General features: G+C 47.7%; 1 protein-coding gene across 2 annotated transcripts in view; it reads right to left on the bottom strand.

Annotated features, from left to right (window-relative positions):
• TMEM266 (transmembrane protein 266) overlaps positions 1-26,932 on the bottom strand; it is a 69,023-nt gene that overhangs the window by 15,220 nt on the left and 26,871 nt on the right. For both annotated transcript variants that reach the window (XM_075576050.1, XM_075576049.1), the window contains exons 4-9: positions 24,118-24,272; positions 21,314-21,387; positions 18,486-18,542; positions 16,412-16,550; positions 11,458-11,573; positions 7,439-7,616 (exon numbers count right to left, since the gene is read on the bottom strand). In XM_075576050.1, coding sequence (XP_075432165.1) covers positions 7,439-7,616; positions 11,458-11,573; positions 16,412-16,550; positions 18,486-18,542; positions 21,314-21,387; positions 24,118-24,272 — 719 coding nt within the window. The remainder of the gene's footprint in view (positions 1-7,438; positions 7,617-11,457; positions 11,574-16,411; positions 16,551-18,485; positions 18,543-21,313; positions 21,388-24,117; positions 24,273-26,932) is intronic.

Raw genomic sequence — 26,932 nt, 5'->3', positions numbered from 1 at the left:
GCTCTTCGGGGCAGGGACTCCTTTTCCTAAATGTCACTTTTATGTCTGAATCGCTTCTTCCCATTATGTATTTGTATTATGTGTTATTGATATGATTATTACGTGTATTACTGCTGTGAACCGCTATGTACATTGAAGGCGCTATATAAATACAGACAAACATACATAGTTATAGGGAGCGGTTATATGGGGTAATAGGAGGAGTTTTAGGGAGAGGTTATATGGGGCAATAAGAAGAGTTATAGGTAGGGGTTATATGGGGTAATAGGAGGAGTTATAGGGAGAGGTTATATGGGGCAATAAGAAGAGTTATAGGGAGGGGTTATATGGGGTAATAGGAGGAGTTATAGGGAGAGGTTATATGGGGCAATAAGAAGAGTTATAGGGAGGGGTTCTATGGGGTAATAGGAGGAGTTATAGGGAGCGGTTATATGGGGTAATAGGAGGAGTTATAGGGAGCGATTATATGGAGAAATAGGAGGAGTTAAAGGGAGGGGTTATATGGGGTAAAAGGGAGCGGTTATATGGGGTAATAGGAGAAGTTATAGGGAGCGGTTATATGGGGTAATAGGGGCAGTTATAGGGAGCGGTTATATGGAGCAATAGGAGGAGTTATAGGGGCAGTCTTAGGGAATGTTTTATTAGCAGCAAGAGAAGTTGGTTACATGACACAAAGATTAAAATGGTGCGTTTTTTCTCACCTAATTCGGCGTCAATATTTTAACTAAATTCTCTGCGATCAGTGGCAAAAGGCATCTTATATTTGGAAGTTATAAGAAGAAAATTATAGCGTTGCTGTTTTCCATTTTTTCCCCAACTTTTAAATACACTACAAATTCCTTTGGAAGACACGGAATAGAAATCATATCTGAGCCTTAAGGAGATAAGTGGAATATTTTGCATATGGCACAAATTTTCACTTCTGGCTCCAAAATGTTTGTGCAAACGCTGAGGGAAGCTGCATTTCCGGCTGTGCGGCAGCTTTGCATTTGTCCTATACTCCCAGGCCTGATTTATACACCTGCTCTCTCACCTCCTCCAATACCTGGGACCTCTCCCCTCTCTCCCTGCATCTCATTATACCCTCCCAGGCCTGATTTATACACCTGCTCTCTCACCTCCTCCAATACCTGGGACCTCTCCCCCCTCTCCCTGCATCTCATTATACCCACCCAGGCCTGATTTATACACCTGCTCTCTCACCTCCTCATCTCCTCCAATACCTGGGACCTCTCCCCTCTCTCCCTGCATCTCATTATACCCTCCCAGGCCTGATTTATTCACCTGCTCTCTCACCTCCTCATCTCCTCCAATACCTGAGACTGCTCCCTTCTCCCCCTGCATCTCATTATACCCTCCCAGGCCTGATTTATACACCTGCTCCAACACCTCCTCATCTCCTCCAATACCTGGGACCTCTCCCCTCTCTCCCTGCATCTCATTATACCCTCCCAGGCCTGATTTATACACCTGCTCCATCACCTCCTCATCTCCTCCAATACCTGGGACCTCTCCTCTCTCTCCCTGAATCTCATTATACCCTCCCAGGCCTGATTTATACACCTGCTCCATCACCTCCTCATCTCCTCCAATACCTGGGACCTCTCCCCTCTCTCCCTACATCTCATTATACCCTCCCTCCCTGCATCTCATTATACCCACCCAGGCCTGATTTATACACCTGCTCCATCACCTCCTCATCTCCTCCAATACCTGGGACCTCTCCTCTCTCTCCCTGAATCTCATTATACCCTCCCAGGCCTGATTTATACACCTGCTCCATCACCTCCTCATCTCCTCCAATACCTGGGACCTCTCCCCTCTCTCCCTGCATTTCATTATACCCTCCCAGGCCTAATTTATACACCTGCTCCATCACCTCCTCATCTCCCCAATACCTGGGACCTCTCCCTGCATCTAATTATACCCTCCCAGGCCTAATTTATACACCTGCTCCATCACCTCCTACTCCTCATTTCCTCCAATACCTGGGACCTCTCCCCTCTCTCCCTGCATCTCATTATACCCTCCCAGGCCTGATTTATACACCTGCTCCATCACCTCCTCCAATACCTGGGACCTCTCCCCCCTCTCCCTGCATCTAATTATACCCTCCCAGGCCTGATTTATACACCTGCTCCATCACCTCCTCCAATACCTGGGACCTCTCCCCTCTCTCCCTGCATTTCATTATACCCTCCCAAGCCTAATTTATACACCTGCTCCATCACCTCCTCATCTCCCCAATACCTGGGACCTCTCCCTGCATCTAATTATACCCTCCCAGGCCTAATTTATACACCTGCTCCATCACCTCCTACTCCTCATTTCCTCCAATACTTGGGACCTCTCCCCTCTCTCCCTGCATCTCATTATACCCTCCAAGGCCTGATTTCTACAACTGCTCTCTCACCTCCTACTTCTCATCTCCTCCAATACCTGGGACCTTTCCCCTCCCTCCCTGCATCTCATTATACCCTCCCAGGCCTGATTTATACACCTGCTCCATCACCTCCTCATCTCCTCCAATACCTGGGACCTCTCCCCTCTCTCCCTGCATCTCATTATACCCTCCCAGGCCTGATTTATACACCTCCTCTATCACCTCCTCATCTCCTCCAATACCTGGGACCTCTCCCCTCTCTCCCTGCATCTCATTATACCCTCCCAGGCCTGATTTATACACCTGCTCCATCACCTCCTCCAATACCTGGGACCTCTCCCCTCTCTCCCTGCATCTCATTATACCCTCCCAGGCCTGATTTATACACCTGCTCCATCACCTCCTCCAATACCTGGGACCTCTCCCCTCTCTCCCTGCATCTCATTATACCCTCCATCATCTCCTACTCCTCATTTCCTCCAATACCTGGGACCTCTCCCCTCTCTCCCTGCATCTCATTATACCCTCCCAGGCCTGATTTATACAACTGCTCTCTCATCTCCTACTCCTCATCTCCTCCAATACCTGGGACCTCTCCCCTCTCTCCCTGCATCTCATTATACCCTCCCAGGCCTGATTTATACACCTGCTCCATCACCTCCTCATCTCCTCCCTCCTCCAATACCTGGGACCTCTCCCCTCCCTCCCTGCATCTCATTATACCCTCCCAGGCCTGATTTATACACCTGCTCCATCACCTCCTCATCTCCTCCAATACCTGGGACCTCTCCCCTCCCTCCCTGCATCTCATTATACCCTCCCAGGCCTGATTTATACACCTGCTCCATCACCTCCTCCAATACCTGGGACCTCTCCCCTCTCTCCCTGCATCTCATTATACCCTCCCAGGCCTGATTTATACACCTGCTCTCACCTCCTACTCCTCATTTCCTCCAATACCTGGGACCTCTCCCCTCTCTCCCTGCATCTCATTATACCCTCCCAGGCCTGATTTATACACCTGCTCCATCACCTCCTCATCTCCTCCAATACCTGGGACCTCTCCCCTCTCTCCCTGCATCTCATTATACCCTCCCAGGCCTGATTTATACACCTGCTCTCATCTCCTACTCCTCATCTCCTCCAATACCCGGGACCTCTCCCCTCTCCCCCTGCATCTCATTATACCCTCCCAGGCCTGATTTCTACAACTGCTCTCTCACCTCCTCATCTCCCCAATACCTGGGACCTCTCCCCTCCCTCCCTGCATCGCATTATACCCTCCCAGGCCTGATTTATACACCTGCTCTCTCACCTCCTACTCCTCATCTCCTCCAATACCTGGGACCTCTCTCCTCTCTCCCTGCATCTCATTATACCCTCCCAGGCCTGATTTCTACAACTGCTCTCTCACCTCCTCATCTCCCCAATACCTGGGACCTCTCCCCTCTCTCCCTGCATCTCATTAAGCCATCCTTATTGCTTTTCCTGTTTGCTGTTTCCTCACTCCTTTTGTAAACATTTCTGTTCTCTCCAACGTCCCCACTCCCCCCCTTCTATCCACATTTCTTCATCTCTCCTCCCCTCCACTTATGCATGTGCCCATACACTACACCCCTGTGTACACACATTACCCAGCAACTTCTACAACCCTCAATAAAAAGCACCCCACAGATCCTCTATTCACCTCCTCTCTCTCTACTCTTCCTGCCTGCTCCTGGATGTCTCCTAATCCTGGACCCAGCCATACACACGCCTGCTCTCGCCCACACCTCCCTGCCACCTCTTTCCCTGCTAATGGTGTTAACCCATCTAATGTAATACCGACCAACCTTAAAAACTCACATCGCAAAGGAAGCATCCCAACAGCCTGCACTCCCGGCTACTGTCCCACACCCACAGTCAGGGGCTTTCGCTGGGCCTCTTACCTGGTCTGGCGCGGCACCTCCTCTTCAGATGTCGTGGCATCATGTTGCCATGGCAACAGGACGTCTTGACGTCGCTGCGCCATGTTGACGGGACCCTGCGGGTGGAGATGCCGCCGGACCAGGTAAGAGCGTTAAAGGCCCGGCACTCTCCCCCGGCAACCAGTTTAATTGTTGTGGGGAAGAGCGCGGGGCGTCTGTAACCGCAGGCTCAGTGCGCAGGCGCAGCCATCATCTGGCCCGGCTCACAGTCACTCCTACCAGCCACTGTGGCCAAGCACAGCCATATCCTGCACTTATCCCCTCACCTGCTGTCTCTGTAACTCTCCCAGCATAGCACATACATTGTAAGCTCTCCGGGGCAGGGATTTCCTTGCCTTTTGTCTGACTTGGCTGCATTTATTATATTATTAATTCCCTGTACTGTATTGTCTTTGTAAAGCGTTGAGTATACCGTCAGCATTATATAAAGACTTTTATATATATATACATCCTTCCCCTTCTGTGATAGACTGAGCGGCCTCTCACTCACCCAGGCAACATGGGGGGATGACTAGGAGAGGAGGGAGTGCAGTGTGCACAGAGAGGAGCAGGCACAATAAGGCAGGGAGTGCAAAGAGAGGGGGGGGGAGAGCGCAAAGAGGAGCAGCGCATGATGAAGGGGGAGCGGAGAGGAGACAGAGAGAGACAGCGGAGAGCAGTGTGCACTTGGGGGAGGAGAAACAGCAAGGTTAGTAGTAGGAGGAAACAGAGAGACAGCAAGAAGAGGAGACGCATGACTAGGAGAGGCGGAAGTGTAGTGTGCACAGAGGAGCAGACAGTATGGAGGGGGGGTGCAAAGAGGAGCAGGGCATGACAGAGGGGAGGAGAGACAGAAAGGAGGGGAGAGGAGACAGAGAGACAGCAGGGAGAGGAGACAGAGAGACAGCAAGGAGATAGCAAGGAGAGGAGAAAGATAACAAGGAGATGAGAAGACAGAGGGATGACAAGGCGGAAGGAATGGAGAGTAGTGTGCACATGGGGCAGGAGAGAGTGCAATGAGAGGGGAGGAGAGACACACAGGGCAGTAGGAGGAGGAAACAGAGAGACAGCAAGGAGAGGAGGAGACAGATGAGATGAGTAGGAGGAGAGGGAGTGTAGTGTGACAGAGAGGAGCGTAAGGTGGGGAAGAGAGGACAAGAGACAGCAAGATGTTACAGGGAGGGGTGAAAACAGAGAGTCATGTTTAATTAACAACATTTTAGATCTCCCAGATCAGTATATGTTACGCCGGGTACAGCTAGTGTATATATATCTTCAAGAAAGCACCGCGCGCACACCTCCCACAGTGCAATACATTGTAACTAGTAATAAGAAAAGGCGATGCCAAGTAGGAACTCTCACAAATATTGGACTTGCAAAAAATGTATCTCATCTAATGATGTTAAAAACCGAAGTCTTAAACGTCCACAGTATTATATACGCAGTCGTGGAATGCTCCGCACCCCTGAACTGAGTTGGTATAGCCCGACAAAGCTTCTTGTCGTCATCTGGTTTCTCTGGTACTGTGCTGTGCCCAGTCAGTATTCACCATTGAGAGAGAGAGAGGTAGGGTGGAGGAGTGGTGGAGAGAGGTAGGATGGAGGAGTGGTGGAGAGAGGTACGATGGAGGAGTGGTGGAGAGAGGTACGGTGGAGGAGTGGTGGAGAGAGGTACGGTGGAGGAGTGGTGGAGAGAGGTACGGTGGAGGAGTGGTGAAGAGGTAGGGTGGAGAGAGAGGTACGGTGGAGGAGTGGTGAAGAGGTAGGGTGGAGAGAGAGGTACGGTGGAGGAGTGGTGGAGAGAGGTACGGTGGAGGAGTGGTAGAGAGAGGTACGGTGGAGGAGTGGTGGAGAGGTAGGGTGGAGGAGTGGTGGAGAGGTAGGATGGAGAGAGAGGTAGGGTGGAGGAGTGGTGGAGAGAGGCACGGTGGAGGAGTGGTGGAGAGGTAGGGTGGAGAGAGAGGTAGGGTGGAGGAGTGGTGGAGAGAGGTACGGTGGAGGAGTGGTGGAGAGAGGTACGGTGGAGGAGTGGTGGAGAGAGAGGTAGGGTGGAGGAGTGGTGGAGAGAGGTACGGTGGAGGAGTGGTGGAGAGAGGTACGGTGGAGGAGGGGTGGAGAGAGGTACGGTGGAGGAGTGGTGGAGAGAGAGGTACGGTGGAGGAGTGGTGGAGAGGCACGGTGGAGGAGTGGTGGGGAGGCACGGTGGAGGAGTGGTGGAGAGGTAGGGTGGAGAGAGAGGTAGGGTGGAGAGAGAGGTACAGTGGAGGAGTGGTGGGGAGGCACGGTGGAGGAGTGGTGGGGAGGCACGGTGGAGGAGTGGTGGGGAGGTACGGTGGAGGAGTGGTGGAGAGGTACGGTGGAGGAGTGGTACGGTGGAGGAGTGGTGGGGAGGCACAGTGACATACGTGTTTAACATCCCTGGACGGGTTACATGTGTGTGTGAGCTCACACTTGGCATCGCCTTACCTTACTAGGACTAATCACAGCTTATTACACTGGGAGGTGCGCGCTGTGCTTAATTGCAGACAGGTATAAGAAGGTGGCAGGACGTATTCAACACTATCAGCAACGCCCACCAGGGGCTTCATTTGGATTCTTTCATAATAGACTTACTGAGTGGGTGTTTACGAGTGTAGACTTACTGAGTGGGTGTTTTATGAGTGTATACTTACTGAGTGGGTGTTTATGAGTGTGGACCAAGACTTTGCACCAATATTATAATATAATACATCCCCCCATTGTTGCAGATGCTGGTGTGTGTACATATACACTGTGGGGCCTGTACCCACCACGGTTATAATTTCGTATACCTAATGCCAGGGGGGCTTAATTCCAGTCAACAACACCCCCCCCCCCCCCCCCCACAGGTCAGGTGTTCAGGATATCCCAGCTTCAGCCCAGGTGGCTCAGTCTTCGACTAAGCCACTTATTGAGTCACCTGTGCTGAAGCAGGGATATCCTGTACACTTGACATGTTGGGGGGGGGGGGGGACTTGTTGACTTGAGTTAAGCCCCCTTGTCCCTTATGGTATGGGGTTTGATTTGAGCGTTGGGGTTACATGCTATGGGGTTTTCTATTCCATATATATATATATATAACCGTTACTCACCATGGGCCAGCTCCGTGATGTTTTCCGTTGCATCTTCGTCCGAATCTCCGGTCCCCATGACCTTGAACCTGTCACTCTGTCTCTGGAGTTGGTGGGGGAGCTTCAAGGCGCGTTCCCGCTCTGCCACTAGATCCAGATCTTGCTGCGCGAGGTGAGCCCTCAGCTGCCTGATCTCAAACTGAGACACATCGCAAATATCACACAGAGCCTTTAATAGGGCCCAACTACGCCATTATCTGCCTTATACACACGGGATGAGACGGGCAGAAAACAGCTGTGTCATCTTTGGGAATCAAGAAGAATTATTTGTTTGAGAGCCGGTACTGATAAGGAGGGAGGAGAGAGGGGGCCTTGCCTGCGCAAACCCCTGTTCAGCACTGAGAAATCACACAGAAGGGAGAAGCCAGAGGAGATCAAACCTGTCCCGGGGTCTCCGCGTCCCCAGGCTTACACACTGACTTTAATAATACTTCAGGTGTCAGATTTGTGTAGAATTGGTGTCAATCAGCCAGAAGTAAGCGCTTAAACATGTCGCAGCAGCGCAATGCTGCCCCCTCTGGCAGCAAAAGTGGTTAGAACTGCAATGGGCCGCTGTTGTACAGATAGGTATCCAATAAAGGGACTCTGCTGCCATCTTGTGTTAAAAGAGGAGATGACACATCTACACACCTCATTCACTAATGCAGGAGTGGCTAGATGCCAGGCCCAACTTCCGGTGCCGCCCACAGGGGCCCAGCTCCCCCCCGCCGCAAGACCTGAGGCCTTAGGGGAAATCGAGTGAGAGATGGGGAATGGAGTGAGAAAGTAGGGGGGGGGGGGAATGGAGTGAGAGAGGACTGGGGAGAATTGAGTATGGGGAGGAGAGAATTTGAGAGAAGGGGGAAATTGAGTGAGAGGAGGAGGGAATAGAGTAAGAAAGGAGGAGGGGAATTGAGTGAGTGGATTGGGGGAATTGAGTGAGAGAGGAGGGGCGATTGAGTGAGAGGGGGGATTAAGTGAGAGGAGAAGGCAGGGAATTGAGTGAGAGAGATGGGGAATTTATTGAGAAAGTAGAGGGAAATTGAGTGAGAGGAGGGGGAAATTGAGTGAGAGAGGAGAGAATTGAGTGAGAGGAGGGGGGAATTGAGTGAGAGGAGGGGGGAATTGAGTAAGAAAGGAGGAGGGGAATTGAGTGAGTGGATTGAGGGTATTGAGTGAGAGAAGAGGGGAATTGAGTGAGGAGTGGGGGAATTGAGTGAGAGAGGAGAAATTGAGTGAGAGGGGGGGTGATTGAGCGAGAGGAGGAGAGGGAGAAATTGAGTGAGAGGAGGGGGGAAATTGAGCAAGAGGAGGGGGGAATTGAGTGAGAGGAGGAGGGGGAATGGAGTGAGAGGAGGAGGGGGAATTGATTGAGAGAAGGGCAAATTGAGGGAGGGAGGATAGGGATTGAGCGAGAGGAGGAGGAGAGAATTGAGGGTGAGAGGAGGAGGGATTTGAGTGAGCGGGGGGAATTAAGGGAGAAAGGAGGAGGGAAATTGAGTGAGTGTATTGGGGGAATTGAGTAAGAGGAGGGGGGATTGAGTGAGAGGGGGGGTTGAGTGAGAGGGGGAGTCAGGGAATTGAGTGAGAGAGATGGGGGATTGAGTGAGGGGTGGGGGGGAATTGAGTGAGAGAGGAGGGGGAATTGAGTGAGGAGTGGGGGAATTGAATGAGGAGGGGAAATTGAGTGAGAAAGTAGGGGGGAATTGAGTGAGAAAGGAGGGGGGAATTGAGTGAGAGAGGAGGGGGAAATTGAGTGAGAGAGGAGGGGGAATTGAGTGAGGAGTGGGGGAATTGAGTGAGGAGTGGGGGAATTGAATGAGGGGGGGAAATTGAGTGAAAGAGATGGGGAATTGAGTGAGAAAGTAGAGGGGAATTGATTGAGAAAGTAGGGGGGGAATTGAGTGAGAAAGGAGGGGGGAACTGAGTGAGAAAGGAGGGTGGAATTGAGTGAGAAAGGAGGGTGGAATTGAGTGAGAAAGGAGGGGGAAATTGAGTGAGAAAGGAGGGGGAAATTGAGTGAGAAAGGAGGGGGGAATTGAGTAAGAGGAGGAGGAGAGAATTGAGTGAGAGGACGGGGAAATTGAGTGAGAGGAGGGGGAAATTGAGTGAGAGGAGGAGGGGGGAATGGAGTGAGAGGAGGAGGGGGGAATGGAGTGAGAGGAGGGAATTGAGTGAGGAGGGGGGAATTGAGTTAGGAGGAGCAGGGAATTGAGTGGAGGAGGGAGTTGAGTGAGGGGGGGGGCAATAAGACAGTGGCTTGCCCAAAAATGTTCAATCTGTTGACACGCCTGAAAAAAAAAAAGGCTGCCCATCTGCACTAATGCATGAAGCACCGGCTCATTAGAACAGGCTCATGTCACGTTGCTTCGGGCCATGCTACCTGCAAATAATGGGAACTTACTGCAGTCTCACACAGGGCAGGGAGAGGATACCAAGACTAGCTGCTCCTAGTTCAAAAGAGCAGGATACCAACATGATACCAGCTGAACCGGGGGTGGGCAACTCAAGCCCTCAAGGGCCACCAACAGGCCAGGTGTGCAGGATATCCCTGCTTGAGCCACGTGTGCTGAAGCAGGGATATTCTGAAACCCTGACCTGCTGGTGGCCCTTGAGGGCTGGAGATGCCCGCCACATGCGTTAACCTCACATAGGGTTCCCGTTAAAGAGGCCATCACAGCTCCATGAATGTGGGCCTAGCGCGGCACTGCAGCATCGCGGATAAAAGGCTGTATCAGTGTAACCGGCGCATCACACAGGCCCTTCCCGCCTGCAGCCACGCTTGTGCGCACTCGCTGCCTGGGTAGGAATGGCCCGCTCCTATTTTCCTTGGATCTGTTCCTTCTCAGAAGCCAATTATTGGTCTTCCCTTCAATCTCTTTGGCTGCACAATGCCCTTCTATAAAAAGGGACGGGGACCAGATATGACTGGATATACACACAGTCGCGCAAAATAAACACCTAAAGCCCCCTGCATGAAGATATATTAGGGATATGGCAGGCAAATATATACATATATATCAATATGACACAAAATAAGCCACAGAGGGTACAAAAGTGACAAAAACCCTCCTATGTACGGCAAATACAACCCCACATCCGCACGTTCACGTCTCACACAGGCCACAGCCCGGCCTTTCCCAGTAGCACCTGGCATACCGCGCTTTCACTGCAGCCAGGGATTCTGGGTAATGACATGCAAAAGAGCATGGCAGGCATAAGGCTTATAGGGACAAGAAGCAAAAAGTGACATGCTGTGCTCATTTGCATGTCCTTACCCAGAATCCCTGGCTGCAGTGGAAGCACTGTATGCTCCGTGGTAACGGGGAAGGGCCGCAGACCTGTCTGAGACTGTGAATGTGCTCACAATGTGGGATTCGTATTTGCTATATATGGAGAGAGAGAGCATGTCGGTTAAATTGAAGGTGTGTGTCTGTGTGTGTCTGTGCATCTGTGCGTCTGTGTGTGTCTGTGCATGTCTGTGCGCGTCTGTGTGTGTCTGTGTGCGTCTGTGTGCGTCTGTGTGTGTCTGTGTGCGTCTGTGTGTGTCTGTGTGTCTGTGCGTCTGTGTGTGTCTGTGCATCTGTGCGTCTGTGTGTCTGTGTGCGTCTGTGTGCGTCTGTGTGCGTCTGTGTGCGTCTGTGTGCGTCTGTGTGTCTGTGTGTGTGTGTGTGCAAACAAATGGAAAGAAAAGGCTTTATAAACCAATCTTATTATACTATAAATGTGCAAATCCTGGAACAACACAATGTGCAACACAGGACTGGCTAACTCCAGTCCTCAAGGGCCACCAACAGGTCAGGTTCTCAGGATATCCCTGCTTCAGCACTAGTGGTCCAATCACTGGCTCAGTCGTTGCTTGCACCACCTGCGCTGAAGCAGGGATATCCTGAAAACCTGACCAGTGTTCCAGGGATGAATGAGATGCAGTAACAGTGCCTGTATATAGGAGGCGCACATTCCCCGTGCGGGAGACACGGCCCTGCAGGCCCTGCACTTACTGCTTGTTCTTGGCATATCTGCGTCAGCCTCTCCTGCTGCTCCTCCTGGATCAGCTTTGCTTTCTCGTACTGCTGAACGACATTCTCCAGCTCCACTTTCACGGGCTGTACGAACGCTGCCGGGAAAGGAACACCATGTACAGATCTGTGACCATCCAACTGCACCATGAGCGGAGAGCGCCAGTCTCCCCGCCGGGTCTCTCTGCGTCGGCCAACTACAGTCCTCAAGGGCCACCAACAGGTCCGGTTCTCAGACTAGCCCTGCTTCAGCACAGGTGGCTCAATCAGTGGCTCTGTGCTGAAGCAGGGATATGCTGCCCTTGAGGACTGGAGTTGGCCACGCTTTGTATAGAGCGTACTTATGCTGCCCTGACACAGAACACTTTCCTGTGTCTTGTTACAGTATATAGATCCTGTATTAAGTGTATTAAGATTGCTAGCTCTTGGGCCCAGTTCCCGCCTTACCTCTGCACCTATCAATGTTACCGTTATCCTTTTATACCTACACAGGCGTCCTCGGTTATCCACCGGAACCCGTTCTGGGAGTAGCGTTGTAACGCGAGTCCCATGTTAATCAGTGGCGGTGAGCGGCGGATAACGCAGCGGTGCGCAAACTGGGGGGCTTTATTGGGGGGGCGCGGGCTGCGCGGTGGTTAGAGGCCCCGCGCTAAGAGCGCGAGGCCTCTATAAATTTACTTACCGGCTTCTTGTCCACGAGTCTCCACGGCAACGCGGCGTCAAATTACGCCCGTTACCATGGAGACGCGACGTCAAATGACCCGGCAGCGTCATTTCACGCATCATTAGAGGCGAGGGGGGGAGCGCAACCGAGGAGGCAGCAGGTGAGGGGGCGCAGGCAGTCTGCGCACCGCTGGGATAACGGCCCATAGGGTGGCATTGCAAAGCGTTGGATACGCCATTCGTTGTGAAGTGAAACGCTGGATAGCGAGGACCGCCTGGTGTCATCACTCCAACGCATTGTGCTATTGTCACCTTATACATGATGATAATAATAATAATAATATAGTGTCAGATACTGTTTGAGGTTTTCCATCCTTGTACCAAGGTGTTTGACATTATCTGCAAAGGAAACAGGCACGTTTTTTTAATCATTTGATGTCTCCCAAGAAAACAAATGCTTTGAAACGTTAATAAATTGTGGTGTATATACATGTATATATAAATGTACATTGCGGTGTATATACATGTATATATACACATGTACATTGTGGTGTATATACATGTATATATAAATGTACATTGCGGTGTATATACCTGTATATATACACATGTACATTGCGGTGTATATACATGTATATATAAATGTACATTGCGGTGTATATACATGTATATATAAATGTACATTGTGGTGTATATACATGTATATATAAATGTACATTGCGGTGTATATACATGTATATATAAATGTACATTGCGGTGTATTTACATGTATATATAAATGTACATTGCGGTGTATATACCTGTATATATACATGTACATTGCGGTGTATATACCTGTATATATACATGTACATTGCGGTGTATATACCTGTATATATACATGTACATTGCGGTGTATATACATGTATATATAAATGTACATTGCGGTGTATATACATGTATATATAACTGTACATTGCGGTGTATATACATGTATATATACACACATGTACATTGCGGTGTATATACATGTATATATAAATGTACGTTGTGGTGTATATACATGTACATTGCGGTGTATATACATGTATATATAAATGTACATTGCGGTGCATATACATGTATATATAAATGTACATTGTGGTGTATATACATGTATATATACATGTACATTGCGGTGTATATACATGTATATATAACTGTACATTGCGGTGTATATACATGTATATATACACATGTACATTGCGGTGTATATACATGTATATATAAATGTACGTTGCGGTGTATATACATGTACATTGCGGTGTATATACATGTATATATAAATGTACATTGCGGTGTATATACATGTATATATAAATGTACATTGTGGTGTATATACATGTATATATAAATGTACATTGCGGTGTATATACATGTATATATAAATGTACATTGTGGTGTATATACATGTATTTATAAATGTACATTGTGGTGTATATACATGTATATATAAATGTACATTGCGGTGTATATACATGTATATATAAATGTACATTGTGGTGTATATACATGTATATATAAATGTACATTGCGGTGTATATACATGTATATATAAATGTACATTGTGGTGTATATACATGTATATATAAATGTACATTGCGGTGTATATACATGTATATATAAATGTACATTGCGGTGTATATACATGTATATATAAATGTACATTGTGGTGTATATACATGTATATATAAATGTACATTGCGGTGTATATACATGTATATATAAATGTACATTGCGGTGTATATACATGTATATATAAATGTACATTGCGGTGTATATACATGTATATATAAATGTACATTGTGGTGTATATACATGTATATATAAATGTACATTGCGGTGTATATACATGTATATATAACTGTACATTGCGGTGTATATACATGTATATATACACACATGTACATTGCGGTGTATATACATGTATATATAAATGTACGTTGTGGTGTATATACATGTACATTGCGGTGTATATACATGTATATATAAATGTACATTGCGGTGTATATACATGTATATATAAATGTACATTGTGGTGTATATACATGTATATATACACACACATGTACATTGCGGTGTATATACATGTATATATAACTGTACATTGCGGTGTATATACCTGTATATATACATGTACATTGCGGTGTATATACATGTATATATAACTGTACATTGCGGTGTATATACATGTATATATACACATGTACATTGCGGTGTATATACATGTATATATAAATGTACGTTGCGGTGTATATACATGTACATTGCGGTGTATATACATGTATATATAAATGTACATTGTGGTGTATATACATGTATATATAAATGTACATTGCGGTGTATATACATGTATATATAAATGTACATTGTGGTGTATATACATGTATTTATAAATGTACATTGCGGTGTATATACATGTATATATCAATGTACATTGCGGTGTATATACATGTATATATCAATGTACATTGCGGTGTATATACATGTATATATCAATGTACATTGCGGTGTATATACATGTATATATCAATGTACATTGCGGTGTATATACATGTATATATAAATGTACATTGTGGTGTATATACATGTATATATAAATGTACATTGCGGTGTATATACCTGTATATATAAATGTACATTGCGGTGTATATACATGTATATATAAATGTACATTGCGGTGTATATACATGTATATATAAATGTACATTGCGGTGTATATACATGTATATACAGGTACATTGCGGTGTATATACATGTATATATAAATGTACATTGCGGTGTATATACATGTATATATAAATGTACATTGCGGTGTATATATACATGTACATTGCGGTGTATATACCTGTATATATAACTGTACATTGCGGTGTATATACCTGTATATATAACTGTACATTGCGGTGTATATACATGTATATATAAATGTACATTGCGGTGTATATACCTGTATACATACATGTACATTGCGGTGTATATACTTGTATGTATACATGTACATTGCGGTGTATATACCTGTATATATAAATGTACATTGCGGTGTATATACATGTATATATAAATGTACATTGCGGTGTATATATCTGTATATATACATGTACATTGCGGTGTATATACCTGTATATATACATGTACATTGCGGTGTATATACCTGTATATATACATGTACATTGCGGTGTATATACATGTATATATAACTGTACATTGCAGTGTATATACATTATATATAAATGTACATTGCGGTGTATATACATGTATATATAAATGTACATTGCGGTGTATATACATGTATATATAAATGTACATTGCGGTGTATATACCTGTATATATACATGTACATTGCGGTGTATATACCTGTATATATACATGTACATTGTTGCACTATGCCAGGGGCGGACAACTCCAGTCCACAAGGGCCATCAACAGGTCAGGTTTTCAGGATATCCCAGCTTCAGCACAGGTGGCCCAATCAGTCCCTGCTTCAGGGCAGGTGGCTTAATCAGTCCCTGCTTCAGCACCTGTGCTGAAGCAGGGATATCCTCACAACCTGACCTATTGGTGGCCCTTGAGCACTGGAGCTGGCCGCCCCTGCTGTATCTAGGCCCTCTCTCGTTTGATGTTGAGTACAAATGAACTAACCTCCGGTATAAACCCTCATTGGTAATAATACAGGCGGAGAGGGGAATACGCAGCTCATACTATAATTACCCAGGACCCTAAGGATATAGAAACAAACAAATACAAGTTTACCTGCGGGAGGATTTCATCTTTCCCCGCAATACACCAACATTTCTGAGCAGCCTTTCATTTCTATAGCAGGCTTTACCCCACCTCCCCAGCAGTGTAAGATCTTTGCAACACTTTCCTGTTTGGGATCATTTGTTGCCAATGTTCCCAGCGGTTTGAGCTGCAAACTGTAACAATAGCTAATGTTACCTTGGTAATATAAGGATACATGGTAGCTGCTGAGTTACGCTGACTGAAGGATTGATTTGAAACAGACAGGCAGCCATTTAGTGAACCCTGGGAAACAGGATCTTTGCCGATTGATCACGGGAGAACGAATCGATCGGCAGCTTAGGTCATTCGTTTTCAATAAAAGGTAATCACAGGCTGTGTATAGTAAAAGAAAAACAAAATCTGCCAATTGACAAAGAGCCTTCCCCCAGCTCCGTGCGGATTAGTGCATTTCAATGGGCAAATTGGCCCAGTTCTCACACGTATAGTTTGCAGCCGGGATGTGCCTACTTACCGTCAATAATTCTCTTCACTCTCCACAGTCGCAGAGCTATGATGAGGCTGATAGCGTCCCAGGGACTACTAGGACCGTTGGCTACTGTAGACGCCACCATTGGAGCCAGCGATAACACCACTAATGCGCCGTCAAGTACCTAAGCAGACACACAGATCCAGCTTTCAGGCGTGAATTGGCTTTGGTCACTGAAGGCTCTAGAAGAAGAGTTTCCTCTGGGAAAGATGCACTCACAGGGAAAACGTATCACGGGTCACTCCAAAAAACTGCTGCAAACTGGCCCGTCGGACTCGGCACCCATGTATTGAGAGGCCGGTCTCCTATTGGCCAGTAAACGTTTCGGGGGAAAGAGTCTGCGCAATATTATCAAGACATGGATCTAAATAGCGCCTGTAACTGGGGAAGCTTTGCTCGAACCAAAGGACGGCCAACTCCAGTCCTCAAGGACCACCAACCAAGGTCAGGTTCTCAGGAGATCCCTGCTGCAGCACAGGAGGCTCACTCAGTCTCAGCTTCAGCACAAGTGGGTCAATCAGTCCCAGCTTCAGCACAGCTGGCCCAGTCTTTGACTGAGCCACCAGTGCTGAAGCAGGGATATCCTGAAACCCTGACCTATTGATGGCCCATGAGGACGGGAGTTGGCCACCCCGGTCTAACGGGTGTTATAAGCTCGGCTCCGGAGAGATCAGCGGCTAATGAGAGACATTAAGAAGATCCATACATCTCCTGCTGGCGCACACCGACGCATGGAGACACGTTTGCGCTATGTTAATGGGGACGCATTGCAGCACCTCGATACAGATCCACAGTCACAGGGAAAAGGAACGCAACAAATGATCTTGTTCCATTGCGGGGGCCACATTTTATTGTGTTGCATTGTATTGTTAGATGCATTCTCAATTATCCATAGCTGTCCGGCAACAACTGAGATTTGAGGTTCTGAATAAATATAGGAGCAGTTAGGGGAGGAATTATAGGGTGTGGTTAAAGGAGCAGTTAGGGGAGGAGTTATAGGAAGCGGTTATAGGAGCAGCTAGTTGAGGAGATATAGGGAGAGGTTATAGGGGCTGTTAGGGGAAGAGTTATAGGAGCAGTTAGGGGAGGAGTTATAGGAGCAGATTTAATGGAGGAGATATAGGGAGCGGGTATAGGAGCAGTTAATGGAGGAAATATAGGGAGCAGTTATAGGAGCAGTTAGGGGGCGTGTTACTCTGTGCAATATTATAATTTCAAGTATCAACATTTGTGCGTTGCTTTTTCCATAACTAATCCCTCTGGCTCCCGCTGCCCTGGAGAAGCACAGACCTTCCTCTACATCCTTTCTGTACTTCAGGGGAGCGCAAACTTTTAGTGCTGCGCCCCCCCGTCTCTCTCCCTCGGCTTTCGAGCCCCCCGCCTACCTTCATCCGTGTCAGATGACGCTGTGGGATCATGTGACATCACGTGACCCGCGGCGTCATTTGACGCGTGTGACGTCACGTGGCGCCGCAGCGTCAGATGATGCCGCGTTGCCATGACGACGCATCACAGCCGGCTGAATCCCGGTAAGTAAACAGTTGCCGAGGCCTCACGCGATCCCCCGGTATTTAATTTAAATGCCTGGGGGAAGAGCGCTGGGCATCTGCAACTGCCTGCGCCCCCCCCCCCCCCAGCAAAATCTCCCGCCCCCCTGAGGGTCGCGCCCCCACTTTGCGCTCCGCTGCTTTACATCATGTAATTAACATTAACCCCAGTACAAGGAGCAGCTAGGAGAGGAATAATGAAACCTCAGCACACTGGAGCCCTGCGCACGCACGATGTCCCAGAGCAAAGACAATACAAACATGGCAATTCTTCTCTTTCACATTTGCTATGGCGCGTGTTGTGCAATAGTATGAAAGTACACACTGTCACAACGCGGCTCCTTACACACGCGGGTCATTCTCTTTAGAAGCATGGGGTTTATTTTCCGATCCGATGCATGGGACGTACTTTCCCCGACTATAAGATGGATTTACAGCATACTGGACAGGACCCAAAGCTTTGCATGTGTAGTCTTTATACAAAACAAACAAAAAAGGGGAAAAATACCCACCTCAATTTTATTTTCAATATAATCCCATATTCCAAGAATAATGATCCTCAAAACTGTCTGATAGAAGCACAAAAGTTATTTATAATTAACATGACTTCATTATACTAAGTTGATATATTGTATTACTGTATCATATCATATCGTATAATGTATCATATCTTATATATATCGTTAGGGGAGAGTTATAGGAGCAGCTATGGGAGGAGTTATAGGGAGCAGTTATGGGAGGAGTTATAGGGAGCAGTTATGGGAGGAGTTATAGGGAGCAGTTATGGGAGGAGTTATAGGGAGCAGTTATGGGAGGAGTTATAGGGAGCAGTTATGGGAGGAGTTATAGGGAGCAGTTATGGGAGGAGTTATAGGGAGCAGTTATGGGAGGAGTTATAGGGAGCAGTTATGGGAGGAGTTATAGGGAGCAGTTATGGGAGGAGTTATAGGGAGCAGTTAGCAGAGGAGTTATAGGGAGCAGTTATGGGAGGAGTTATAGGGAGCAGTTATGGAAGGAGTTATAGGGAGCAGTTATAGGGAGCAGTTATGGGAGGAGTTATGGGAGGAGTTAGCAGAGGAGTTATAGGGAGCAGTTATGGGAGGAGTTATAGGGAGCAGTTATGGGAGGAGTTATAGGGAGCAGTTATGGGAGGAGTTATAGGAGCAGTTAGGGAAACACACACACCTTCCTCAGGGGGTGCTGAGAAACAATGGATGAAACCAGCATGTATAGCCCTACACCCAGTGCAGACACAGACCCTGAGGAGCACCCTGGAACAAAGACCAAATAAAGGGATACATACCGTACCCCCACACGCGCAAATCGTACTATTCATAAATAAACAGCTCAACTGTGACCGTGATCTAAAAGATTAGCAGGGAAACTCACAACATAAATCACCCAAACTACAAGTGAGGGAAGTGAAGTGAGGGAATAAAACCTGGGACTACTTACAGACTGCTGCAGGTTTACAGACACAAAGGGAACATAACAAACCAATGATTTCCCCCCCTGTTTAAGTACTAATGGTATGCTTTGCGCGTGTGGGGGTACAGTGTGCTTTGCGCGTGTGGGGGTACAGTGTGCTTTGCGCGTGTGGGGGTACAGTATGCTTTGCGCGTGTGGGGGTACAGTATGCTTTGCGCGTGTGGGGGTACAGTATGCTTTGCGCATGTGGGGGTACAGTGTGACGTGTATGCCTGTATCTGCTCTTTGTGCCAGAGTGGTCCTCATTGCTTTGCGCGTGTGGGGGTACAGTATGCTTTGCGCGTATGGGGGTACAGTATGCTTTGCGTGTGTGGGGGTACAGTATGATGTGTATGCCTGTATCTGCTCTTTGTGCCAGAGTGCTCCTCATTGCTTTGCGCGTGTGGGGGTACAGTATGCTTTGCGCGTGTGGGGGTACAGTATGCTTTGCGTGTGTGGGTGTACAGTATGATGTGTATGCCTGTATCTGCTCTTTGTGCCAGAGTGCTCCTCATTGCTTTGCGCGTGTGGGGGTACAGTATGCTTTGCGCGTGTGGGGGTACAGTATGCTTTGCGTGTGTGGGGGTACAGTATGATGTGTATGCCTGTATCTGCTCTTTGTGCCAGAGTGCTCCTCATTGCTTTGCCTGCAGGATGACGTCCGCTCCTGCTGGAGACTCTGGCATTGTGATTGTTTAATTACTTTGGTCTGTGCTGCACTGGGTGTGGGGATATATATGTTGGTTTCATTTATTGTTTCTCAGCACCCGCCTGAGGAAGGTCCCTCTTTGAGGACTGAAACGTTGGGTCTGTAAGTGTGCCTTTTATATTTAATATACTATTTTTGGATTACTAAAGAGTGCTGTCTCTTTTTTCCTATGGGAAATATTTTTCTATTCTATTTTTATGGGACAAGCACCTACTGTACACTTATTGCACTACCGGAGTACCAGCTGCTGCATCTATATCTATCTATCTACACACACACACACACACACAGAGAGAGAGACAAAGAAGAGAACAGGCGCACTCGTGTAACACTTGTATGGGACTGGACACAATAAGAAGTGCACACTCACAGACAGAGCTTGAACATGAGCAGCTCTCTTCTTTGTCTGTAGATATCTTTGAGGGATTGGGGATTCCTGTATCCAGGCTGCAAAGACTCGGGAGGACTGTGTTTTGAGACGGATTTTTACTATTTTTACACTATATTTTTATTATATTTTTTTTTACCTTTGTTTGCATTTTGTATTGGCAATGTATGATTGCATATTGTGTTTATTATAGTATTATTGTATAGCACTTGTTGAATTGGCAGAACATCACAATCATTAGATGGTAATATAGGTTACTAGTCACTATAAATATCTTTATCTAGTGGTCTATTTCTAACAGGTACAATTTCAGTTTACACTCTACTTGCATGGGTTATCAGTATATATATCACAGGAAACAGCAGGCACTCCACTGGTAAGTCCATAAAGTTAGGTGCTTGTCCCATAAAGTAATAATAAGATATACGATACCGTTTTGACACGAAATCAGAGGGCAGCACTCAGGTAAGTAGGCAAATAAATGTTTGTATTTATTTGATTACCACGTGTATTACTACTGTGAAGTGCTATGTACATTAATGGCGCTATATAAATAAAGACATACAATACAATAAGAAAATGACGCAAAAACCAACGTTTCCGTCCCCCAACGGGACCTTTCTCAAGGTGGTATATATATATATATTTTTAACCTGTAACACCTTCTATTACTCCATATAACTGTTCCCTATAACGTCCATTATAATAATATTCATATATATAAATATGTAGAAATAGTTACATTTTCAAATACTCTAATATATTCATTTTCTCACCTCCACAAAGAACATGGACAGAAGAGAGAGGCTGATCCAATGGAAGATTGCTGAACAGTGGGATGCGCTGGGAACTGTGAAGGACAGACAAGAAATGAAAAGGTATCAGGGGGTTATCTGATAAGCCTGGCGCCTGCGAGCGGGTTATCCAATAAACCTGGCGCCTGCAAGCGGGTTATCCGATAAGCCTGGCGCCTGCGAGCGGGTTATCCGATAAGCCTGGCGCCTGCGAGCGGGTTATCCGAAAAGCCTGGGGCCTGCGAGCGGGTTATAAGATAAGCCTGGCGCCTGCGAGCGGGTTATCCGATAAGCCTGGGGCCTGCGAGCGGGTTATCCGATAAGCCTGGGGCCTGCGAGCGGGTTATCCGATAAGCCTGGGGCCTGCGAGCGGGTTATCCAATAAGCCTGGGGCCTGCGAGCGGGTTATAAGATAAGCCTGGGGCCTGCGAGCGGGTTATCCGATAAGCCTGGCGCCTGCGAGCGGGTTATCCGATAAGCCTGGCGCCTGCGAGCAGGTTATCCGATAAGCCTGGCGCCTGCGAGCAGGTTATCCGATAAGCCTGGCGCCTGCGAGCAGGTTATCCGATAAGCCTGGCGCCTGCGAGTGGATTATCTGATACACCCGGCGCCTGTGAGCGGGTTCTCTGATACGCCCGGCGCCTGCGAGTGGATTATCTGATACACCCGGCGCCTGCGAGCGGGTTATCTGATACGCCCGGCGCCTGCGAGCGGATTATCTGATACACCCGGCGCCTGTGAGCGGGTTCTCTGATACGCCCGGTGCCTGCGAGTGGATTATCTGATACACCCGGCGCCTGTGAGCGGGTTCTCTGATACGCCCGGCGCCTGCGAGTGGATTATCTGATACACCCGGCGCCTGCGAGTGGATTATCTGATACGCCCGGCGCCTGCGAGCAGGTTCTCTGATACACCCGGCGCCTGCGAGCAGGTTATCCGATAAGCCTGGCGCCTGTGAGCGGGTTATCTGATACGCCCGGTGCCTGCGAGTGGATTATCTGATACACCCGGCGCCTGTGAGCGGGTTCTCTGATACGCCCGGCGCCTGCGAGTGGATTATCTGATACACCCGGCGCCTGCGAGTGGATTATCTGATACGCCCGGCGCCTGCGAGCAGGTTCTCTGATACACCCGGCGCCTGCGAGCAGGTTATCCGATAAGCCTGGCGCCTGTGAGCGGGTTATCTGATAAGCCTGGCGCCTGCTTTTCAGTGTATGTGTGTGTCAGTCTGCTCAGTGTATATGTGTGTATGTGTGTATCTGAGTCAGTCTGTGTGTATCAGTGTGTGTGTGTCAGTCAACTCTGTGTGTTTCAGTGTGTGTGTGAATTTGCTCTGTGTATCAGTGTACTTGTGGGTGTGAGTTAGTTTGCTCTGTGTGTATCAGGGTGTGTCTGTATCTGAGTCAGTCTGCTGTATTTGTCTGTTGTGTGCCAGTTTGCTCTGTGTGCATCAGTGTATGTGTGTTTGTGTGCGAGTCAGTCTGCTCTGTGTATCAGTGTATGTGTGTGTGTGTATGTCAATCAGCTCTGTGTGTGTGTGTGTGTGAGTCTGTCTGCATCAGTGCATGTGTGCGTGCTTGTGTGTGCTCTGTGTATATCAGTGTGTGTATGTGAGTCAGTCTGATGTGTGTGTATCCGAGTCAATCTGCTGAGAGTGTATCATTGGGTGTGTGAGTCTGCTCTGTGTATCTGTGTGTGTGTGAGTCAGTCTCCTTTGTGTGAATCAGTGTATGTGTGTATCTGAGTCAGTCTGAACTGTGTATCAGTGTGTGTATTCGAGTCAGTCTGCTCCATGTGTATCAGTGTGTGTGTCCGTCCGTCTGCTCTGTCTCTATCAGTGATAGATCAGTCAGTCTGATCTGTGAATAACAGTTCTTTTGTCATGCCAATAAAGATTATTTGATTTGTGTATGTGTAAGAGTCCGTCTGCTGTGTGTATTCGTGTTTGTTCGTGTGTCAGTCTGCTGTGTGTATGAATTCGCTCTATGTATCAGTGTATTTGTGTGTGTATGTGAGTCAGTCTGCTCTGTGTGTATCAGTGTGTATCAATCTGCTCTGTATCAGTGGGCGTGTGTTTGCTCTGAGTGTATATGTGTATGTGAGTCAGTCTGCTATGTGTGTGTGTCAGTCTGCTATGTGTGTGTGTCAGTCTGCTATGTGTGTGTGTCAGTCTGCTATGTGTGTGTGTCAGTCTGCTATGTGTGGGTATCAGTGTGTGTGTGGGTATCAGTGTGTGTGTGTGTGTGTGTGGGTATCAGTGTGTGTGTGTGGGTATCAGTGTGTGTGTGTGTGTGTGTGTGTGTGTGTGTGTGTGTGTGTGTGTGTGTGTGTGTGTGTGTGTGTGTGTGTGTGTGTGTGTGTGTGCTGAAGATAGGCTTGAAATCATCCTAAATATTAATTATGCTGCATTCTCTGTATACATATATATTCAGCATGTAACTAGTTAATTTAGTATGAAGTTAGAATTTATGTTGGAAAATGATTAGCTCGTGACAGAACAAAGAGGTTATTCTAGATCAAAGTGGATTTTGCTAACTTAATGCTTAAACCAATATTCCTTCATGATTGACTAAGAATATTTTGAGCTGACAGAAATAGGTATATATACTGTATTGTACCTTGCCCATTATGGCCCTATAGTGTGTCCCTGTGCAGGCCAGATACCCCGGCCTGCCACTGCTTCATGTGGACTATAGGGGAATATTCACTGCAGCTGCAAGCAGACCATTGAATGGGTCAAAGGAAATCTTTTTCCTGATGCACAGAGCCAGATTTCTGTGACTCACACTGGAGAAACTTTGTGTCTATTTGCAGTTCCACGGCCATTAAAATAACCACCAGTATTACACAGGCCACCAAGAAAGTGTTCAGAGCCGCGCTGAGCAGGAAGACATGCCACACAGCCGCCCGTCTTCCACAACACGGCTTCAGCCAGCCAGATCTGAGGAGAGGAAAGGAGAGGAGTCATTACAGATGCAGCGCAGTCTGCACGGAATCCGCCACGGTCACGGTCCTAGCACCCGCGAATCCCCGTGGCCAATCAGGATTAACACAGTGGGATCCCTTCTTCTGAATGGGACTCCCGCTGCGTTAATCCTACCGGTCGCATCGGTCTGGAAGAGAGGCGCAGTGAGAGCAGAGAATCAGTCACTGCCCCTGCCCCCCGCTAACAGGCGATCGCATGGCTTTTAGTTTAATAACACAGTATTGAAGCAGGGGGGTCTGCGGAGCTGAACCCCATTCATTTCAGCCCCGGAGACCCCCTGCTTCCCGAGTATTTTTTATTTATTATTTATAAAATGTGTTACCAGGAAGTAATACATTGAGAGTTACCTCTCGTTTTCATGTAGGTCCTGGGCATAAAGTTATGATGACAAGTACATGGTTACAAATACACGGTTACAGTAACTGAACAAGGTTATACATTATGTACAAGACATTGCATGCACTGTTAAAGATAATATGTTATAGGCCAGCGGTGCGCAAACTGGGGGGCACGGGATGTTTCTGGGGGAGGCGCAGGCGGTTGTAGAGGCCTCGTGCTCTTCCCAGAGGCATTTAAATTAAATGCCAGGGGACCGCGCGAGGCCTCTGCAACCTTTACTTACCGGGATTCAGCCAGCTTCTGCTCACGTTACCATGACAACGCGCTTCAAATGACGCTGCAGGGTCACGTGATGTCATGTCGCGTGAACCTCAGCGTCATTTGACGCCGGGTCACACCGGAGGGGGGGGGGCGCGAGCACAGGGACCGAGACACAGAGGGGACACAGCCAAAGAACATTTGCGAACCCCTGTTATAGGCGTAACAGTTACAGACCAGATTCAAATGTGAGACAGCTTTCGTTTTGAAAGAACTTAGACTGGTGGCGGCTGTGAGAGTCTCCGGTAGGCTGTTCCAGTTTTGGGGTGCACGGTAAGAGAAGGAGGAGCGGCCGGATGAGGGCGAACCAGTTCCGTGACGTCACTGGCCCGCCCCCCCAACACGCCCCCGGATGGCGCGCTAACCAAGGCCAGGGAAAGCACTCGCTTTCCCTCAGCCGCAGTGCGCCTCCGCACGGCTGCTGCAACCCTGGACGCAGCCTTAGGGAGGATTTGTTCCTGTAAACTACACCTAGTTTGGCATAGGGTTTGGATGTCAGGATATCAATTTGCAACCCAAATGTTAAATGTGGGTCAAACCATATGCCCAGATATTTGAAACTAGTGACAGGGGCTAGAATGGTATTATAGTTCTGATCTGAAGATCCAACATTAGTAGCTTTACAAATTTAGCCTTGGTCCTGAATACTATTGTTACAGTTTGTCAGTGTTTAAAAACAGTTTGTTTTGGAACATTCAGTTTTCAAGTCTCAAAAAGTCAGATTGAAGTATGTGTTCAAGATCAGAGAGTCTGGGGAAGTGTGCATAGGATTGTGGTTGGGATCGACCTGCGGAAATACCAGCTGCTTTCGGTGATGCCAGAAGGAAAAAAGCGGATAATCGAGGTGTCTACCACCCACCGACTCGGGAAGTCCAGTCAACCCAATCGGAAGACCCGTTCCCATCTCGAAGGGGTCCTGGTACAAACACTCGCAGAGACACCCGTACCAGATCTAAGGCCATTGGATCACCAAAAAGGAGGACGCCACCCACGGTATTCCCCGAGATCCTGGGTTCCTGTCCACCCATCCGGTGGAGAGGAATCCACCACCAACCAGAAGAGAAGATCCCTTCCCACAGCGGAGAGTTCCGAACGCCGTTCCCCATCAAGAGGCCTGGCTAATGACGGAGTTTGCGGATTCAGGAGAGGATAAGATGGACTGTTCCTATGGCAGAACCACTGTCAGGGCTTTTCTCCAAGGGGACCACGATCCGTGGTTGGTTCCAGCATCGGTGGAGGGGAAAACAGTAAAAGCCCTGGTGGACTCAGGATCTTGAAAAACCCTGTTCCTAGAGGGCCTACTCCAAAACAACCGACTATCCTATGAATCTCCATGGACTATCAAATGTATCCATGGGGATACAAAGAAATACCCAACGTTGAACATCCTACTCCGCATCAACAAATCGGGAGGCTAGACTGCTACTAGGAGTTGCTACCTGCCCCTGTTCTACTTGGCTGAGACTGGCCCTACTTCAGAACATTGTTGGCCCCTATTCGTTCCCCTTTTCCCCAAAGCTCTTTCCCCATAGACACTGCGTCCCAAAGGACCGTTAAGAAAAGCTGGGACTTTTGGTAACCTTAGCCAGCCCAACAAACTGCAAGTCATGGCGGGAAATGACCAGGATGGGGAACGGACAGATATGGGAATTTTGCCAGACCTGGCTTTTCCTGACTTCCGTCAGAGGCAGAGGGAAGAAGAAGCTCTGGCTAGACAATATGAGAAGGTTGTACGAATCAATGATAATGTAGTGAATGAACAAGGTGTAAGGGTGTTCGCACATTTCAAACTACTGAATGACATCCTATATCGTGTGAATAAGGCAACACAAACAGGGGAGGTAATTCGACAAATATTAGTCCCTAAAGTTTTTATTAAAACAGTGTTTACCCTAGCCCATACTCTCCTGTGGGGTGGTCATCTGGGCAGAGATAAGACCGCATCTCGTGCCGGTTCT

This window comes from Ascaphus truei, chromosome 18, assembly GCF_040206685.1.
Source record: "Ascaphus truei isolate aAscTru1 chromosome 18, aAscTru1.hap1, whole genome shotgun sequence".
In the NCBI taxonomy this organism is placed as follows: Eukaryota; Metazoa; Chordata; class Amphibia; order Anura; family Ascaphidae; genus Ascaphus; species Ascaphus truei.
Note: the sequence above shows the minus strand (reverse complement) of the source record. Positions and strands in the feature narration are given on the sequence as shown.